This window comes from Ostrea edulis, chromosome 4 (assembly GCF_947568905.1).
Source record: "Ostrea edulis chromosome 4, xbOstEdul1.1, whole genome shotgun sequence".
Classification (NCBI taxonomy): domain Eukaryota; kingdom Metazoa; phylum Mollusca; class Bivalvia; order Ostreida; family Ostreidae; genus Ostrea; species Ostrea edulis.
In genome coordinates, this window is record NC_079167.1 from 64667138 (window position 1) to 64685660 (window position 18523).

At 34.8% G+C, this 18523-nt stretch overlaps 1 protein-coding gene and 1 long non-coding RNA gene across 3 annotated transcripts; one reads left to right on the top strand and one right to left on the bottom strand.

The window, feature by feature from the left end:
• The first annotated feature begins 650 nt into the window (after positions 1–650).
• LOC125669487 (receptor-type tyrosine-protein phosphatase alpha-like) lies at positions 651–17970 on the top strand. Of its 2 annotated transcripts, XM_048904014.2 has the most exons (12): positions 651–915; positions 1148–1183; positions 4671–4773; positions 8063–8330; positions 8499–8586; positions 8778–8854; positions 9173–9209; positions 11246–11346; positions 14238–14357; positions 15106–15254; positions 15427–15562; positions 16059–17970. In XM_048904014.2, the coding sequence occupies exons 2-12, from the start codon at positions 1159–1161 to the stop codon at positions 16146–16148; spliced, it is 1194 nt and encodes a 397-aa protein (XP_048759971.1). In that variant the 5' UTR covers positions 651–915; positions 1148–1158; the 3' UTR covers positions 16149–17970. The 2 variants fall into 2 exon arrangements, with proteins under 2 accessions (XP_048759971.1, XP_048759972.1); XM_048904015.2 differs by lacking the exon at positions 1148–1183 and having other exon boundaries at positions 808–915.
• Positions 3346–8122, bottom strand: LOC130054266 (uncharacterized). Its single transcript, XR_008802563.1, has 3 exons — positions 8015–8122; positions 7533–7574; positions 3346–3415 (listed from the first exon to the last, which is right to left on the bottom strand). It is a non-coding gene; the product is annotated as an uncharacterized LOC130054266 (long non-coding RNA).
• Positions 17971–18523: the final 553 nt, after the last annotated feature.

The following is an 18523-nucleotide window of genomic DNA, read 5'->3' on the forward strand; positions in this document are numbered from 1 at the left end:
AAACCTTTGTTCTTCTGTAGTCTCGTCGTGAGCCCAGGAAACCTTTGTTCTTCTGTAGTCTCGTCGTGAGCCCAGGAAACCTTTGTTCTTCTGTGGTCTCGTCATGAGCCCAGGAGACTTTTGTTCGAAACCAGGACTGTGATTAGGCATTGTGTTTACATATAAATTCTGAGCATAAACGTGAAGTTTTCACATATAGGTCTTTTCCTATTATAACACGTGATTAACATGATTCAGTGATGGTTTAAGAGAGACAACACCTATTGTAACACGTGATTAAGGTCTCATCCAGAATTTCTTCCGCGTCTGAAACCAGACACAGTCACCATCTGCCAGTATTTAAACGTGTGCAATGTTTCCTTATTCCCCCCCCCCCCCCACTTGTGCTTGAGCATTTACATAATGTTTATTTAATGAGTTAAAACGAACAGGGTGCTCTGGCACAGAAAAAAAAACCCCACATGAAACCTTTAAAGACCCCCTAAATCCATATTTTAGTATAGACACCGGGAAAACTTCGATAAAAAGAGATTAACTGAATAGTTAGGTCAAACATCGTCAAAATCAAAAGCAACATTATACCAATGATAAGCTTACGCTTATTACAAGGCTGTCTGGTATATAGGGCAATTGAATGCGTGAAGTGGACAATCTCAAATACAATTTACATGATAGACATCATTTTTAGGAGTGGGAATATTTAAAACAAGATAAGTTATATATCGATAAATCCAATAATGTTGATATGAACATTTATATGTAGATTAAAGAGGAAACAAAAATACTGGATCGCTCACATCCGTCCTGAACAATTCATCGTAAAAGCGAATTCTTCCTGATTTGCTTTTTTCATCACATCGGAGCTAGTTACATGCCAGAATAGGTGTTTGGTGGTTGATGACAAAACATAAAGCGGTAAGTGACGGTTTCAAAATGTTTAGCAGTTAAATCAAAAGATTGGACTTGTCACTATGTTTTATACAGTTAAAGTCTGGCTAAGTAAACCCTATATAAATATGGCACTGCTGTTTCTAATATTCCGCAATACCAGCTACAAAACCTTTTATTTTAATTACAGTTTTTGTTTACTTATGTACATAAGTATATTTAGTAGTAAGTGAATTCATATTCTGTATTAAACTTATAGATTATCCAACTATGACCGTAAGGGGCCATCCCACAGGTAATCTGATAGTTACTTATATAATTCACCGGTAATCTGATAGTTACTTTTGTTATACCCCTATAAAACAGTTCCTATATAACTCCTTACAAAAATAAGTCCAACATTTCGACTGTTCTGGCGACTGTTGGACCGGGAACTGTTAAAATCGACTGTTAAAAAAGACTGTTGACCGATGACGTCATATGGCGCTAACTCGAGTTATCTTTTCGTGCCGTTTGGATAAAGAGAAATGGCGGATTCACATTTTGCGATAGCAACGGAAGATGAAATTCATTTAATTCTTCAAAGTAGGGACAGCAAGAATATAGAAAAATTATTTGTTCATTTTCTAGAATCAATTGTATAAGATGAAGTTTACCTATTTTTATTTTATTCGTGTTAAAGCTATACGCAAGTCACATGATTCTTGGGTCTGCTGATTTGTTTACGTAATGGCGAGGTTCACTGATCTGACTGGTGATGAAATACAGAATTTAGTTGATGAAAAGCAGAGCAGATACACGAAATATATAATTATCAATTAGGATATTGGGTATGTTTTCTTTTAAACTAGTGGAATCGGTGATAAATGTACGCAATCACACTGTCCTGTTTAAAGTCAACAAACCATGTTCATCTAGTAAAAACAACCTAAAAATGAAGATGTATAACAAAACAGTTATTGACTGGGTCCTCGGACAACAGCTGTTTTATTTGACCCTCGAACGGATCGGTTGCCCTCAGCCTACGGCTTCGGGCAACAGACCCGTTCTCGGGTCAAACAAAACAGCTGTTGTCCTTGAACCCCGTCAATAACTGTATAATATAATTCACCGGTAATGTAATAGTTACTTATATAATTCACAGGTAATCTGATAGTTACTTCTATAATTCACCGGTAATATAATAGTTACTTCATAATTCACCGGTAATCTAATAGTTACTTCTAATATTCACAGGTAATCTAATAGTTACTTTTATAATTCACAGGTAATCTAATAATTACTTCTATAACTCACAGGTAATCTAATAGTTACTTCTATAATTCACAGGTAATCTAATAGTTACTTCTATAATCCACTGGTACTCTAATAGTTACTTCTACCAGTAATCTAATAGTTACTTCTATAATTCACCGATAATCTAATAGATACTTCTATAATTCACCGGTAATCTAATAGTTACTTCTATAATTCACCGGTAATCTAATAGTTACTTTTATAATTCTCCGGCAATCTGATAGTTACTTCTATAATTCACCGGTAATCTAATAGATACTTCTATAATTCACCGGTAATCTAATAGATACATCTACCGGTAATCTGATAGTTACTTCTATAATTCACCGGTAATCTAATAGTTACTTCTATAACTCACAGGTAATCTAATAGTTACTTCTATAATTCACAGGTAATCTAATAATTACTTCTATAACTCACAGGTAATCTAATAGTTTACTTCTATAATTCACCGGTAATCTAATAGTTACCTCTATAATTCACCGGTAATTTAATAGTTACTTTTATAATTCTCCGGTAATTTAATAGTTACTTATATAATTCACAGGTAATCTAATAAATACTTCTGTAATTCACGGATAATCTAATAAATACTTCTGTAATTCACGGATAATCTAATAGTTACTTCTATAATTCACCGGTAATCTAATAGTTACTTCTATAATTCACCGGTAATCTAATAGTTACTTTTATAATTCTCCGGTAATCTGATAGTTACTTCTATAATGTACAGGTAATCTAATATTCACAGGTAATCTAATAGTTACTTCTATAATTCGAGATGTCAAAACTTACTATCTATTATAGGGTCATTGAACTTATATTGGTGAATATTGGCGAGTTGGGTTCGAAAAATTTGCGAAATTGTGAGCGAAAATTTCACACCCGATGAATACGAATATTCACTGATATAAGTTCAATATAGTTGTTTTATGTTGATTGTTCATTCATTTTCTCGTTAAGTTTAACAAAATGAAACATTATTGGCACTCCCATTCACACGTAACGCGTGCCTGTTACAGACATCCAAATTCATCGATCAACGCTTGTGAAATATTCCAATTATGAATAGGAATACTTCCTTATCTTTACCAGTAAATCAGAGTGGAAATATTATGATAATTAATTGATAAAATATCGAAACCGGGTACTAAAACTTACCTTGAACGATATCTGATCATCCGATCTTCGTTTACATACACGGAACTTTTTGGCGTGGATCCTATTATGTCTATAAGTTAGGAACATTTTATTACTAAAGAATTCTTAGTTATATAATAAAACCGTAATATTGCACATTAGTAGATCTTCTATATGGTTTCTCGGTGTACTGAATATACCCTCCCCGCATCTGGTACTGACAAAGAAGCCGGGGGTATGATTAAGGTGACTACGATGCATCAGTTGTAAATTTTCTCCTTCCATCACAGCTATGAAAAGAAGAGCAAGTCAAGAAATACACGATTATTGATTACAATAAGTAGACGAAAAATCCATTTTATCCTATTTTGGACCATCTACTCAGAGACCTACCGACCGCAGTAGCCTAACGGTGTAGGGCTTTGCAGCGAAGGCCCCGTGTTTGACTCTCAATCCCTGTCCCGCGTCAAACATAAGACTTTTGCAAGCATAGTGAATGTTCCTCCCCTCATTTCCCGGTATTAGAAGTGACAATTACAAATCTTTTTAACATGACCTTAATAATGGAGGTTCTATGCCACGATAGGTATTGACGCAATAAAGAGTCCACACAACTTCGGTGGTAAGCGCCATGTATATACATGTAGGTCAAGACGTTAGACACTTAGGCGGTAAGCGCCATGTATATACATGTAGGTCAAGACGTTAGACACTTTAGGCGGTAAGCGCCATGTATATACATGTATAGGGCCGTAAATTAACCTTCAATTTGGAGGAGGCAGGAAATTAGGCGGGGGTCTGGGGGCCGCCCAGGCCCCCAGACGCTGAGCACATTTTGTGCACACTGAACACGTTTCGTGCAAAATCCTTGATTCTAGGGCCTTCTAAGATGTTACTTGACTAACTCATTCTAAAAGAAAGATTTGGAATGCTTTTTAAGGGAAGTATCATGTTCTTAGTTATTGGAAACAACATAAATTCTAATGAACTTTAAATTTTATTTTTTTTGGCTCAAAAGTTGGAGGAGGCAGCTGCCTCCTCCGCCTCCATGTAATTTACGGCCCTGATGTAGGTCAAGACGTTAGTCACTTTAGCTATCTACATGCGTGAAACACTCTCTAATGGGACGAACAAAAACACAGATATTAAAAAAGATGTCTTTTTATTTATTAAGAACCACTATAAATCGCATGAAGAAATGATTTAACTTATATAGATAAAAGTCCAAGGTCAAGATTGAGTCAATACCCTGTGACGTTACTAGAAATATAGTAACTAAATGTTCTGTTAAGATTCCTATGCATGTGTATATTCCAAACTGCTTTCTAAAACAATGTTTTCAACAGATATGGATTCAGATGTTGAGGAAAATCCAGATCCTATGCTCCTTGCAGCTTTATTTGCCATCATCATCCTTCTACTCATTCTCATAATCCTGTTCATCAGGAGGTAGGTCTATATTTACAATAGCTACAGATCTAGAACTCTCTGGTCTATATTTACAATAGCTACAGATCTAGAACTCTCTGGTCTATATTTACAATAGCTACAGATCTAGAACTCTCTGGTCTATATTTACAATAGCTATAGATCTGGAGCTATCTGGTCTATATTTACAATAGCTACAGATCTAGAACTCTCTGGTCTATATTTACAATAGCTACAGATCTAGAACTCTCTGGTCTATATTTACAATAGCTACAGATCTAGAACTCTCTGGTCTATATTTACAATAGCTACAGATCTAGAACTCTCTGGTCTATATTTACAATAGCTACAGATCTAGAACTCTCTGGTCTATATTTACAATAGCTACAGATCTAGAACTCTCTGGTCTATATTTACAATAGCTACAGATCTAGAACTCTCTGGTCTATATTTACAATAGCTATAGATCTGGAGCTATCTGGTCTATATTTACAATAGCTATAGATCTGGAGCTATCTGGTCTATATTTACAACAGCTACAGATCTAGAACTCTCTGGTCTATATTTACAATAGCTACAGATCTAGAACTCTCTGGTCTATATTTACAATAGCTATAGATCTGGAGCTATCTGGTCTATATTTACAATAGCTATAGATCTGGAGCTATCTGGTCTATATTTACAATAGCTACAGATCTAGAACTCTCTGATCTATATTTACAACAGCTACAGATCTGAAGCTCTCTGACCTATATTTATAATAGCTACAGATCTGGAGCTCTCTGACCTATATTTATAATAGCTACAGATCTGGAGCTCTCTGACCTATATTTACAATAGCTACAGATCTGGAGCTCTCTGGGAAAATATGGAGACATACCTTAAATAAAAAAAACCCTGTGATTCACGGAGCAAACAATCCACGCACCGTCGAGGTCTTAAATCACTGTATTCTTTCATTGCCGTCTCAAAATTTTAATACTAAAAATCTCCTTACACATTTTCCCACTACTTGTGTCCATACATACCTTCAAACACCGATTACAGCCCAATGTTATTTCGTTTGATGACGTATCCATGTTAGGTAGTTTCCTCAACACGTGAAATACGCTCTAGATTAATGAGAAGTGATCCTGATATGCTATGAAAGCCTAGTCTGGTTTTCGCCCTGTCGCTCCATTTTCAATTGCGAAGTGTAAAAGGAGAGAGGCGGGGATGGGAATCAGACTAATTTTAAGTCGTTTTAAACAATTATTTTAACTGAACTCGGATGAAGTCATGCAAATTAAAAGTAAAATATTCATCGGGATATTAGTTCACACAAACATTGTTTCATAAAGAGAAAGAGAATGGGAAATGAACAGGGGTTCGAACTGATTGGTAGCCAGTGGCTACCTTACATGGTTACATATACGACCAAATCATTTGAAGCTGTGGATTTGGGGTTTACATGTAGCTTTAATGAATGTTTGAAGGTATGTTTGGCCACAGGTAGTGGGGAAATATGTTAGGGTATTTTTATACTAATTTTATTATGAAAGACTACAAAGACCTCAACGGTGCTCAGATTTTTTTGCACCGTGAACCACAGGGTTATAGTATAGTGGGAAAATACGTTAGAAGCATTTTTACATTAAATGTTTAAAACGGCGATGTCAGAATACAGCAACACGAGGTCTCAACCGTGCGCAGATATTTTGCGCCGTAAATCGAAAGTTTTTTTTTTTATAAAGGATCGCTTTGCAGCTCTCTGGTCTTTCCCAATATTTTTCCCAGAGAGCTACAGCCCTGCAGCTACTTTTACAATAATAGCCAGATACGAGTAGTAAACAGCTCAACTCCGGATACGGGAGATGTACAAATCCCTAATCATGAGTATCCATAGGGAGGGAGGCTTAGATGTAATGAAGTGACCAATAGCTCTGTTCTGAATTTCTAGTTGAAGATTTACAAGTTCCTAATTACGAATTATATAGAGGAGGATCAACTAAACAGAGGAGAGCAGTGGACACGTTTGGATAATACAATTGTAGCTAGATGGCGGCTAATTTCAAGTTTTTTCTGTTAATCTACATGCTCATACGGTCGTCTGTATCCACCAAACAATTGACGAGTTTGATTTCATTCCAAGAACGACTGCTAGTTCTATCATTATAACAAGATTCTTTCGTTGCTTAGAACAGTTAATTTGCTTAGTTTGCTATTTGGTACTTTTAACTGCATCGACCATAATTCTATGTCCTTCCGGTTGATCAAGCCCTATCTGGATTCCTCTTTCGAAATGAAAGACTACATTCATGATACTGTTCATCATTAATTTAGCCACTGACTGACCAACCCTTGTTTGAGTTCATCGGACTGACGTTTTGTCCACAACGTGTACATGTACCTGCTAGTTTCTAATTTAAGACTCTTTAAATTATGATGATAAATATACCGCATTTCCAGCACTATTCGGTACAGTGAATTCATTTTATGGACGTATATTTACATTCACTAAATCTTTTCTCTTATATTTCTATCAAAATTGACATTGCTTTCATTTGGGACAATGAATGCATGTTTGTTGCAAACTAGTTCGATCCGGTTTTTTGATACCCCCTGTGTGTGTAATCATTACCAAATATGGAGCGTCATCAAGGTCAAAGGTTGCATTGGCTGGAACAAATGTTTAGCGTAACAAATGGGTCAACCATATGCAATTTTAGTACATGTACTTAAATCTTGTTTATATTTTAAAACAATGCATGGAAATATAAATAATAAAATGTTTTTCTTACGCGGGTTATGAATTTTTCTGCAATGCTAGCTACCTTCATCACCTGATGAAACAACAAAGAAAACATTTTATTATTTAGATGGTGCAACCCTCGCCTAAGCAGTTTAAGATGTTCTGTTCATTAAACCCGGATGCTATAAAATTGGTCATTGCTTTAAGTGAAATTTGTTGCTCTGTAGTTTTCTGATGAACATCTACTTGAAAATTTCCAATTATCAAAACTTACAGTCATAAATCAAATAACATGTCATATATTGTCGTCAAGGGCAACTTTCTACAACTGAAAACATGTACCTGTTATTCTCAATTCGGTAATACAATCCTCATAGTAACGATTTCAGTGAGTTAACACAATTAATCCGATTGGCTCTTTATATGCAATATATCTTGAGTGTTAAGTTTCAATACAATGTACCATAAATGTTTCAGGTCAATATAGATATGCTCTTTTGATAGAGATGCTGCGAGATCTTACTGAATAACCTTCATGATCTTTGTCTGGTGATTCCACGTGTTTTTCATATTTCTCAGATGTATGAAATGTCGACAGAAGAGTGCCTCGGTAGTACGGTATGTAAACCCTGTGTTAACCATTCCCGAGACCCAGACTCCCCTGATACACGACCGTGTCACCATAGTACTGGAAGAAATCGATCACAGCGTTGCTCCGCAACAAGATGAAATACCGGAAGTCGTTGTAGAGTACTGCAATCTCAAGTCGTACCGAGTACTACTCGATCAGTTTATCAGGGAGGTAGATGAAAAAAGGGACAACGATAGTTTCCGTGAGGAATTCAAAGTATGGCTAATACTAGAGAAAATATCTTACCATATCAACCTGAATATGATTACATAGAAGTTCAAGTGTTATATGATTTAATGGGGGGGGGGGGGGGGGGTGTCAGTATGACAGTTGATGTTAAACTTATTTCTGAAAAAAAATGCCGTTTTTAAATGTCTTTATTAGGAAATCCCTAATGGATTGTTAGAACTGCATTCTGCTGCCCTGAGGAAGGAAAATAAATCCAGAAATAGGTACAAGAAAGTCTATCCATGTAAGTTCTCAACGATTTATTGAAATTCATTATATCTATGTAGGAAGTCAAATGAAGTAAAAAATGTATGAAATATAAAGTGTATATCTGAATATACCGGCATTTTAAATATAAATTCAACCTTTCAATTTCTACATTGCAACAGGGCCTGTTTATGGGGAACAAGCTAAATATTTCTTTCCCTTTTGCAGATGATTATTGCCGTGTTGTTTTGGATACGAGCGACAAAACCGGAAGTACAGATTATGTGAACGCTTGTTTCGTACATGTGAGTACGAAGTACCAATTAAGTTCCTTCTCAACCTTTCGCTAACATTTTAATTATGAGAACATTGATATCAACAAAATGTAAACAGGAAACTTTTATAAATGTATGTGATATTTTTATTAACATTGTCAATATAATGACGGCATTTTAAGAGCTGAAGATTATTTTTCCTATTCCAAAAAGAGATATTTTTTAAGGACGAAATAAAATTAATAAAACCTTTGTATGATAGAATACCTGTTCAAACCATTATGTCTAGTACTTGGTGATTTTTATGTATATATACTTGTTGATGATTTTCTTGTTCTGTTCGAATAGGGATATGACCACGATAAAGAATACATTGCGGCACAAGGTAATGCGACCATGGAATCCTAATCTCGTCCGATCTTGTAAAACGATTCTGAAATTTTTATGAATATATACAACCTACATGAACATATTTTTGTTAAGAATAATTTGCATGAATAAAAGTCAAATGAAATCTTATGATATAGTGATGCTATGCAATAATACATTATATGTACATGTACTTAATTTCTTCTATCAAATACATTACAATAAAGTAAAATGTCTTTAATTTAAACAGCAAAAGTCAGTCTGAAAAATCCACAGAAATCTTGGAATGATTGTATTACATTTGATTATAGAGATTTAGCTTACTTCATAGAATTCCTGTGGGAATCCGGGTTAGAATACGTCCTCCGCACCCCTTGCTTGTTCTAGCAGGCGACTAAATTGGGCGATCCTTCGAATGAGACCGCAAAAACCGAGGTCCTGTGTCACAGCAGGTGTGGCACGATAAAGATCACTCCCTGCTCAAGGGCCATAAGCGCCGAGCATAGGCCTAAATTTTGCAGCCCGTCACTAGCAATGGTGACGTCTCCATATGAGTGAAAAATCCCCGAGACGTTATGCATTATACAACCAAGCAACCTGTTTCATAGAATTATTTCATTTGAAGAGCTAAGGCCATTTTCCTACTATTTCATTGTCATTGATAAATCAAACATTAAACTATCCGGTTTCATGTAAAACGGCACTTGCCCATGCTTTTTACGAACCTTCTTACAAAGCCTAACATGACTTTGGTCACTGTCAGTAGCTAATGAGGCGGACAGCAAACTGTTATTATTTCTGAAAAGCATTAGAAGTGATATAGCAATCTGTATCATATCAATGTTATAACTATATGTTACAGAATTCATGTCCCTTGAAGATTGTGGTTTTACGTGGGAAATATACACGGAAATAGTTCATAAAAATTATGCCACATACGGAAATATTAGTACATGTATATGAGGGACGGTGTAGACAATATGGCGATGAGAATATAGGGGTAATTCTATTACCATTTATTTGTATAATTCAACTACAGTGGGTTACGTCTTCTGATAAAACAATTGTCAATTATAGACATGCAAATCGCAATGAAATCGATTCTTAAAAACACAACTAACCCCGGGGACATGCATGTACAATGTAGACAAGCTCACTTATGATGTAAAACTTATACGGTACCAATTTTGATGCACCAGATGCGCATTTCGACAAATAATGTCTCTTCAGTGATGCTCAACCGAAATGTTTGAAATCCGAAATAACAATGAAGTTTTAGAGCTATTATAGCCAAAAACAGCGTGCCAAAAAAAGTGGAGTCAAATTCGTCTAAGGATATGAGCTATGCATGAGGGAGATAATCCTTAATTTTGAAATGAATTTCTAAATTTTATAACAGCAATTAAATATACATCCGTATTTTCAAGCTAGTAACGAAGTACTTAGATCTCAGTCCCATTTTTACAATATGTTCCTATTATGAAAGTGAGACCGAGATCAAACGTAAGTGCAGATCAAACGTAAGCTCCTCGAAGTGTTATGGCCCCGGGGTCAGTTGTGTTTTTTAATCTATTTCTTTGGAAACATTAATTTTGATTCTAGTATTGGGATTGATTTAATTGGGTAAGCATCAGGGACTACGCTGCAGGGTTATATAACATATGGAAAGGTACAATGTGAGATAATCTCGGAAAGATGACTTCCAAAATAATAGTCTTTAAAAGAACCTAGATGTCACTTGGCTTGACACAGTATAGATGAATGATATTTCTATTTTAATATTGATAGAACATAAATAGAACATAAATATCACCTGGTTTGACACAGTATGAATTGATGATTTTTCTATTTATAAATAGAACTTAGATATCACATAGAACTTAGATATCACGTGGTTTGACACAGTATGCATTGATGATTTTTCTATTTATAAATAGAACTTAGATATCACGTGGTTTGACACAGTATGAATTGATGATTTTTCTATTTATAAATAAACTTATATATCACGTGGTTTGACACAGTATGAATTGATGACTTTCTATTTACAAGGTCCATTCACGAACGACACACTGATTGACTTCTGGAGGATGATCTGGCAGAATCGATGTACACGAATTGTGATGCTGACAAATCTGTTCGAAGGAGATCGGGTTCGTTGTCTGATCATTTACCCCAAATCAAATTCCATATACATGTACATATTGTTTGGAATTGTAGAATATGGAAGCCCATCATTTCACTCGGGCTTAGTGTTAAAAGAGGTTATTTAAATCACGTCTTGACTTGAATGACTAGCATTGCATCTATTTGACGTGAACCCTTCATATTTACAATTTCAGAAAGACTATTTGCTTCTTGGTTTTTGTTTAAGCCAAACATAAAACAAAGAACATTTGGGATAGAGGGGATTCAAAGTTGTTCAAAGAAAGCATCATCCCCATCTCCAATGGGAATGGTCTCAACATAATTCAGATCTGAGGGTCGCTTATTGTAAACGTCTTCTTAAAAACTAGGTTCTCTTTCAAAAGATGAAGTTCTTCAAAATAGCATTTCAATTTAAAAGCATTTAGAAAATGGGACGAATGAGTATGAGTTTCCGTACCGATACTGGATTCCAAAACTTAACATAATTCCTTACAAACAGGGATACATTGCTGGATCCATGAAATGATATACCAAGCCCATATCATTGCTCCTCACAAAAATATTAACTGTTGGGAAGAAGCAACTTCAGATGTTTTGTGCCACAACATGCTAGAAGTGGTGTAAATCAAATCTGGATTATAAAAAAAAATCTTAAAAAGGTTTAGTAAATTTGAAATCACAAAAGCCTAACCCAAATCATTAGCATTTAAACGTATGATATTTCAAAAGTTTGCAGGACCACACTTCACTCTAAATTAAAGACTGGTCCTTTAGGCATCACAGACAGCTGCTCCGTGAATAAACATGGAAAATAAGAATATGCACGTCTTAAGATCAGTCATCTATAGAATGACTTTGTTAAATATCTCTCCGATTCTACGCACAATAATATTGAAGTTGATGTGGAAAAAATGCTGGGGTTCCTCGCTGACGATATCTACGTAGGTTTTGGTGGTCTCTTATTAGTCTATTTGAATTGAAATGGACACGAATTGTGCTCCTTTATTAGCTGACCTGCTTTTATATTTTAATGAGAAATGTATTCAAAAGCTTCTACCGGAGTAGAAAAAAAAATTGCTGTGGCCTTCAACGCGACATTTAGATATATCAACGACGTTTTTTCTATCAACAATCCTCATTTTCATTCATATGTCGATTCAATAAAACTCATTGAAGTCGAAATAAAAAAAAACCCAACACAGTCTTTCACTTCTGCGTTATATTTGAATGTTTTATTGAAAATATATTCCAACAGCAAACTAACAACTCAACTGTATGACTACTGGTATGGCTTCAGATTCCCCACCATCAACTTCCCCAATTTGATGTAGCAGTATTTCATTATCACCTGTAAATAGTTTTATGGCTCTCAGCGGATTCTGTATACAAGAGCTTGTTTTACGTGAGATAGATTTTTACAACGAGTCAAGCTGACAAATATGTTGATGTTGCAGAGGTTTTGGTCGTTTTACTGGTCTTATTTGAATATTCAACCTGTCATTATATCGAATGCTGTCTGGCTTGTTTCATACGAATTGTTAGACCGTTCTTTACATATGGTTTGTTTAGTTTATCTGATCAGGATACAAGGCCCATGGTGGGTGTGACTGGTGAGCAGGGTGTGTTTACTCCTCCCAACTACCTTATCCCACTTCTGCTATGTCCAGGAATCAGTTTTCTCAAGGTTTTATTTTGTATTCTTGAAATTGATCATTGTCATAAAGTTGGGTTATTAGTTTGCCGTTAACATCTACCGATATGTTCAATAGAATATCTAAATATGAAACCGGTATGGAAGAAGCTGTGGTGTATTTTATTTCGGGTTAAATGGGATATATCGAATTGACATATGAATACGAATGAGTATTGTTGATGGAAAAAAGCGCCGTCAATATAACTAAATGTTGAGTTGGAAGGCCACAATTGAGGGTTACAATTATTTTATGCCTTCAAATGTATTGGAATTATCAATTAAACCACTCCTCTTGAGAACCGCAAGATATATATTTGTCAAATTCATATGCAAACAATCAATGTAGCAACAAGTGTAATACTCATAACGAAGAAAAGTCGATGCTTTTAAAAGCCACGTGGTTCGTGGGTCCCTTCTTATAAGACTGAAATGAAAACATTGCCTTTGTGTTTATAATTTATAAGCTGGTATATTTATTTCTGTATTACTCCTTACTTTTATTTCATATAGTTAGATAATATAATTTATTGCTGAACAATAAATTAGGTTATTTAAGCCAGAATAAATATTGACAGTTGCTTATTCCGGAGAATTTTTAGTTGCAACGAGGTTTTGTTTTTACTATCATAAACTTCTACTTCCTCTTCATTTTTTTTCGGGTAACCTAGGTCACGCAAGCCGTTTGACTCACCACTCGTAAAACACTGCATTGACAAACGTGTAGGTGACCTAGACTATTTTTTCGGGTAGAAGCGAAGGTTTTAAATTCTGGACAAATAAGAAAATAGACATGTTTAATTATTCCACCCGAGTCTATGTAGCAATAATTTGAAAGGTAATCAAAGTTTAGTTGAGGAAAATTTTTGTATCCATTCTAGATGTTTTGAAATGATAATGCTTACTTAAATAAAACTAAGGTCCAGACAGATGTATCATTTATCATGGCCAAAATTGCATATCATGCTATTTATTTTGATAGGTTATATTTTTGTGTTTATGTTATGGGGATTATTTTAATATTTCTGTTGAAGAACCGGATTATTTCTCTATTTCTGTAGGCAAACCTGGTCATTTCGATTTTTGCTATTTCTGCAACAGTCAAGGAGTATGTCGACATCTAATTGTTCATTCATGACAGACTCGTAATCAGTTAATATGTTCTGAGCTCCATCACAGGAAACTGTCTCGTTCCTATTTTAACAGATGAAGTGTCTGCAATATTGGCCAGAGGGAGAAATCATGCGCTTTGGTCAGTTCATGATTAGACCAGACTCCCAGGACATCTTTGAGCAGTACACCATCAGACGAATCATTGTGGAAAAGGTGAAGGTTTTTCGCTGGTATCAAAAGAAGTATCACATCGAACTTTAATAGAACATACCAATACGTAATGTAATAATGATATTGACTTTCTTAATTGAAACGCAGGCAGATTGGCAAAATTCTTGTGAATAACATCATGAAAATATAAAAACAAATGGTATCAAATAATTGTTAACTCTGTAAACGAAAAGTGGGTGATTATGAAAACAAAAGATGGTATATCTAAGATTCTCTATATGGTCCATTTTTAGATCGAAACATGTCAATGACAAATGAGGTGAACTATCAATGGTTTTAACATTTGTTTTAAAGTCCACATTTTGCAAATTCTATTTTAGTTATAATAACTTTATTTGCAAATACTGTCGTTAGGTCGAATAATGTCTGACATGTTTCATGCCAATTGCTAGACCTTTCTTTACACACTGATTTTAAGTCTACATACGACGGGTGTGATCGGTGAACAGGAGATGCTTACTCCTCCTAGGCACCTTATCCTACCTCTGGTGTTTCTAGAAATCCATATATGCCGTATTCTGAGTTTGATATTATCTATGTAATTTATGAGATAGATCACTTTTCGTTATCTTCATTTTTTTTTCATCAGTTATGTTTAGGAAGAGAAATGAAAGCGCGAGTACGGTATATATAACATGGTATCTAGCGATTATTACCTATGTTTAGGAAGACAAATGAAGGCGAGTGATGATAGATAACATGGTATCTAGCGTTTATTATCTATGTTTAGGGAGACGAGAAGAAACGAGTGACACAATATCACTTCACTGCTTGGCCAGACTGTCGTGTTCCAGATGACATCGAGACGTTACTGGACTTCAGAAACCTTGTCATCAACGGAATTTCGATTGACGAAGGACCAATTGTAGTCCACTGCAGGTAGTGTTTGATAGATGGTTAAATATCTTTGGTATATATATTAGTATATGCACATATTAAAGTTAGAGGGTATACAAATGTACTACCACTTTCAGTGCTGATATATATATATATATATCAGTATATGCACATATTAAAGTTAGAGAGTATACAAATGTACTACCACTTTCAGTGCTGGTATTGGTCGAACGGGAACATTTATAGCACTAGATACACTCCTCAAAGAAGCATCTGCGAATGAGAGCATTGACGTCATCAACTGTGTTTCTAAACTTCGCCAACAGAGGGCGTTTTCCATCCAAACAGACGTAAGCCATTTTGTTAGTCTAGTTGCCAAGAAATTTCAAAAAAGGGACAATGAATATAAAGTGTACATAAGATAAATGACAAAGAGCATATCATTATTTGAGGTGCATGTTATAATTAACTTGAATAACGCATCAACATGTTTCAAAAATATCACTCTGTTGATACAACACTAGATATCTGATTTGGCATACATGTAATCTAATCATCCAAACAAATTAAGAATGTTTTTTTCTCAAAAGTGGATGATAAAGGTGTATTTAAGAATTTCTAGTTTAAAAGGTTCACATGAAAGCATTAAGTGTCAATAGCTGTTCACAAAACACTTCTCAGTCCGTGAAAAGGCACTTTCATTAATTCGTAATGACTGTTATATCACTACAATTTATTCACCACAGTATCATTAAATTAAGATATCAATGGTTTTAACAATTGTTTTAATTGCTTTATCATACTCTGGATGTTCTACTTTGACAATCTCGATACTTTTTTTCATAGATGCAATACGCGTTCCTTCATGAGGCCATCGTTCATGCCCTTACACATCAGAACTTAACGGCTGCTTTTCATAAAGTGGACGAGATGTAAACGCCACGAGATGTAAACCACGGCGACTGACCAGTAAAGGGCAAAGTATTAGTGACGTAACTGAAACTTGATTTTTAAAGAACGTTGGCGATTCAAAACCATCATCTTTCATGTTTACAGAATCAAGAATCCAAACAAGTGACCGTGTGTCATGTTTGAAATCTGTATGACTTGAAGTTTGACACTTCAAAGAACTATTTTATTTGTTTCAAATTGTTCATGTAAAGTGAATTTTATACGATTGCTTTGAATCGTTCAATTCATGCGATGTAATTACACAGCAATGCAGTTTTTTGTACAGTGTTTTAATATTTTTGTTGACTAGTTGTATTTGTTTCTTCTCGTGTTTCATAAATGCTTAAAAGTAGCTTTGCAAAGAAATCATTTGAGGACATCGGTAATGTGTATAATTGTTAAAAACTTGTCTTGATTTGTGATTCAAAATCATTCTGTAGATTGTATATATATATATATTGCTTTCGAGTGCTGAAGAATTTATCAGTCATGATTTTAGGAATAACATTACATCGTGTTTGGTGTCAATGACATGAATAAGGAACAGTTCATTGTATATATCATTCAGAAGATGTGGTAACCAAAAATAATAGATTTTGCAATGAATTTCCTTATCTTTCTTGCATGATTTGTAAAGAAGTATGATTTTTAAAATTCTAAGTCAAAATCCCCATTGTTGAGTCAATACTATTGATCATTATATGTGAATTATAACAATTTTACAGTTTGAAATGATTTTGTAATGTATCTGACATTCAAACAAAACCATACGGATGTGTTTTGCTTGTTTTCTTATCATTCCAGTTTCCATTATCTACTCAAACTTTCTAACGCCACCACTTTTATAATTCAGAAACATTATTACAGTAACTTGTAGATAACAATATCGTCTGATTTTTGTGAATGCTTTTCGTTCGTTTCAAGTCGGCAAATATTTGGATCTGCACGGGAACTGGATATGTTAAAAAGCATGACACATTTTTGATTCGTTTTTATGATTGATTATCAAAGATCTTGTTTTATTGTGTTCTATATATTCAATTGTTTACGAAAAACAAAAATTTCTAGAGTGAAATAAGGCGCATGCAAGCACAAAAATGTACAAGAGCTGTTGGTATGATCAAAGCTAGACGCACTTCAGAGGTTTGTTTTCGTTCATTGTACACAATCTGGTAGAAAGCCGATTCAATACGTCAGAATATGTTCTGCGTATGATCAGTTTTTAAATCAAAGCAGGCTATTTACAAACAAATTGATGTTGCAGGGGTTTCAACTGTCTCCTTTAACGTCAGCATTTCGCAAATTCTATGATCCTTATAACGATCTAGTTTGCCAATACAACCTATCATTAGGTCAAATGCTGTCTGGCGTATTTCACACCTACCGATTGTTAGGCCTTTCTTGGCACACTGATTATGACTTCAGATTACACTGTTTACATGATCAAGACAAATGCCTCACAGCGGGTGTGACCCGTAGACAGGGGATGTTTACTTCTCCTAGGCACTTGATCCCACCCCTGGTATATCCAGGGATCCGTGTTTGCCCAATTCGTTATCTTGTATTTCTTGTAGGAGTTTTGGGATTGTTTACTGTTCGTTACTTTCACCCCATAAGCACTCTAAATAACCTTCCTTACAGGTTTTTACAAAATAACATTAACGCTATGAGGAACAGGGGAGTAATTATTATCCGTGGGTATGGTGAACAAACGCGGCATTAAATGTTGCGATTTTCAAATTGTAGGGTACTCTTAATTCTTTGTGTATGTTGATGAGAATTGAATTAAAAGAAAGACAGAAATATTGCCATTGTTTTCTAAGTTGTTATCCTGAATACTGATCAATAATTGAACATATTCAAAATGGTAAAACATTATTTCAGTACAATATATCATTATAGAACAATGCCTAAACTTAATTGCGTGGGCCATAAGAAAGTTTGTCTCGTATATTTAAAGTTTAAGTCTACACTTACCTGTATTTCTTTCAAATATACCATTGCATCCACATTTTCTAATTAGAAACAAACTTTACAGTGCCTAGATATAGAACATCTTTTTACCAAATCCTCTTAAATATTCTTCCTATAACTATTGTCCAGCTGGACATGTCATTATTGGTGATATCGGTATGATTGAAAATGACGACCTAAAGCCACTTAACGTATTTTGAAAGATCTGAAATTCAGAGAACCTCGATCCTTGAATTGGCGATAGAACTTCATCTTTATTATGAATTCTACCAAAGATCATGTCAGATGATAGGCTAAATATGAAAAGGAAGAACTAAAAACTTTGTAAAATAGATCAAAAATATACGAGGAATATTTAAATCTCGTGCTGACTTGTTTCATACCGA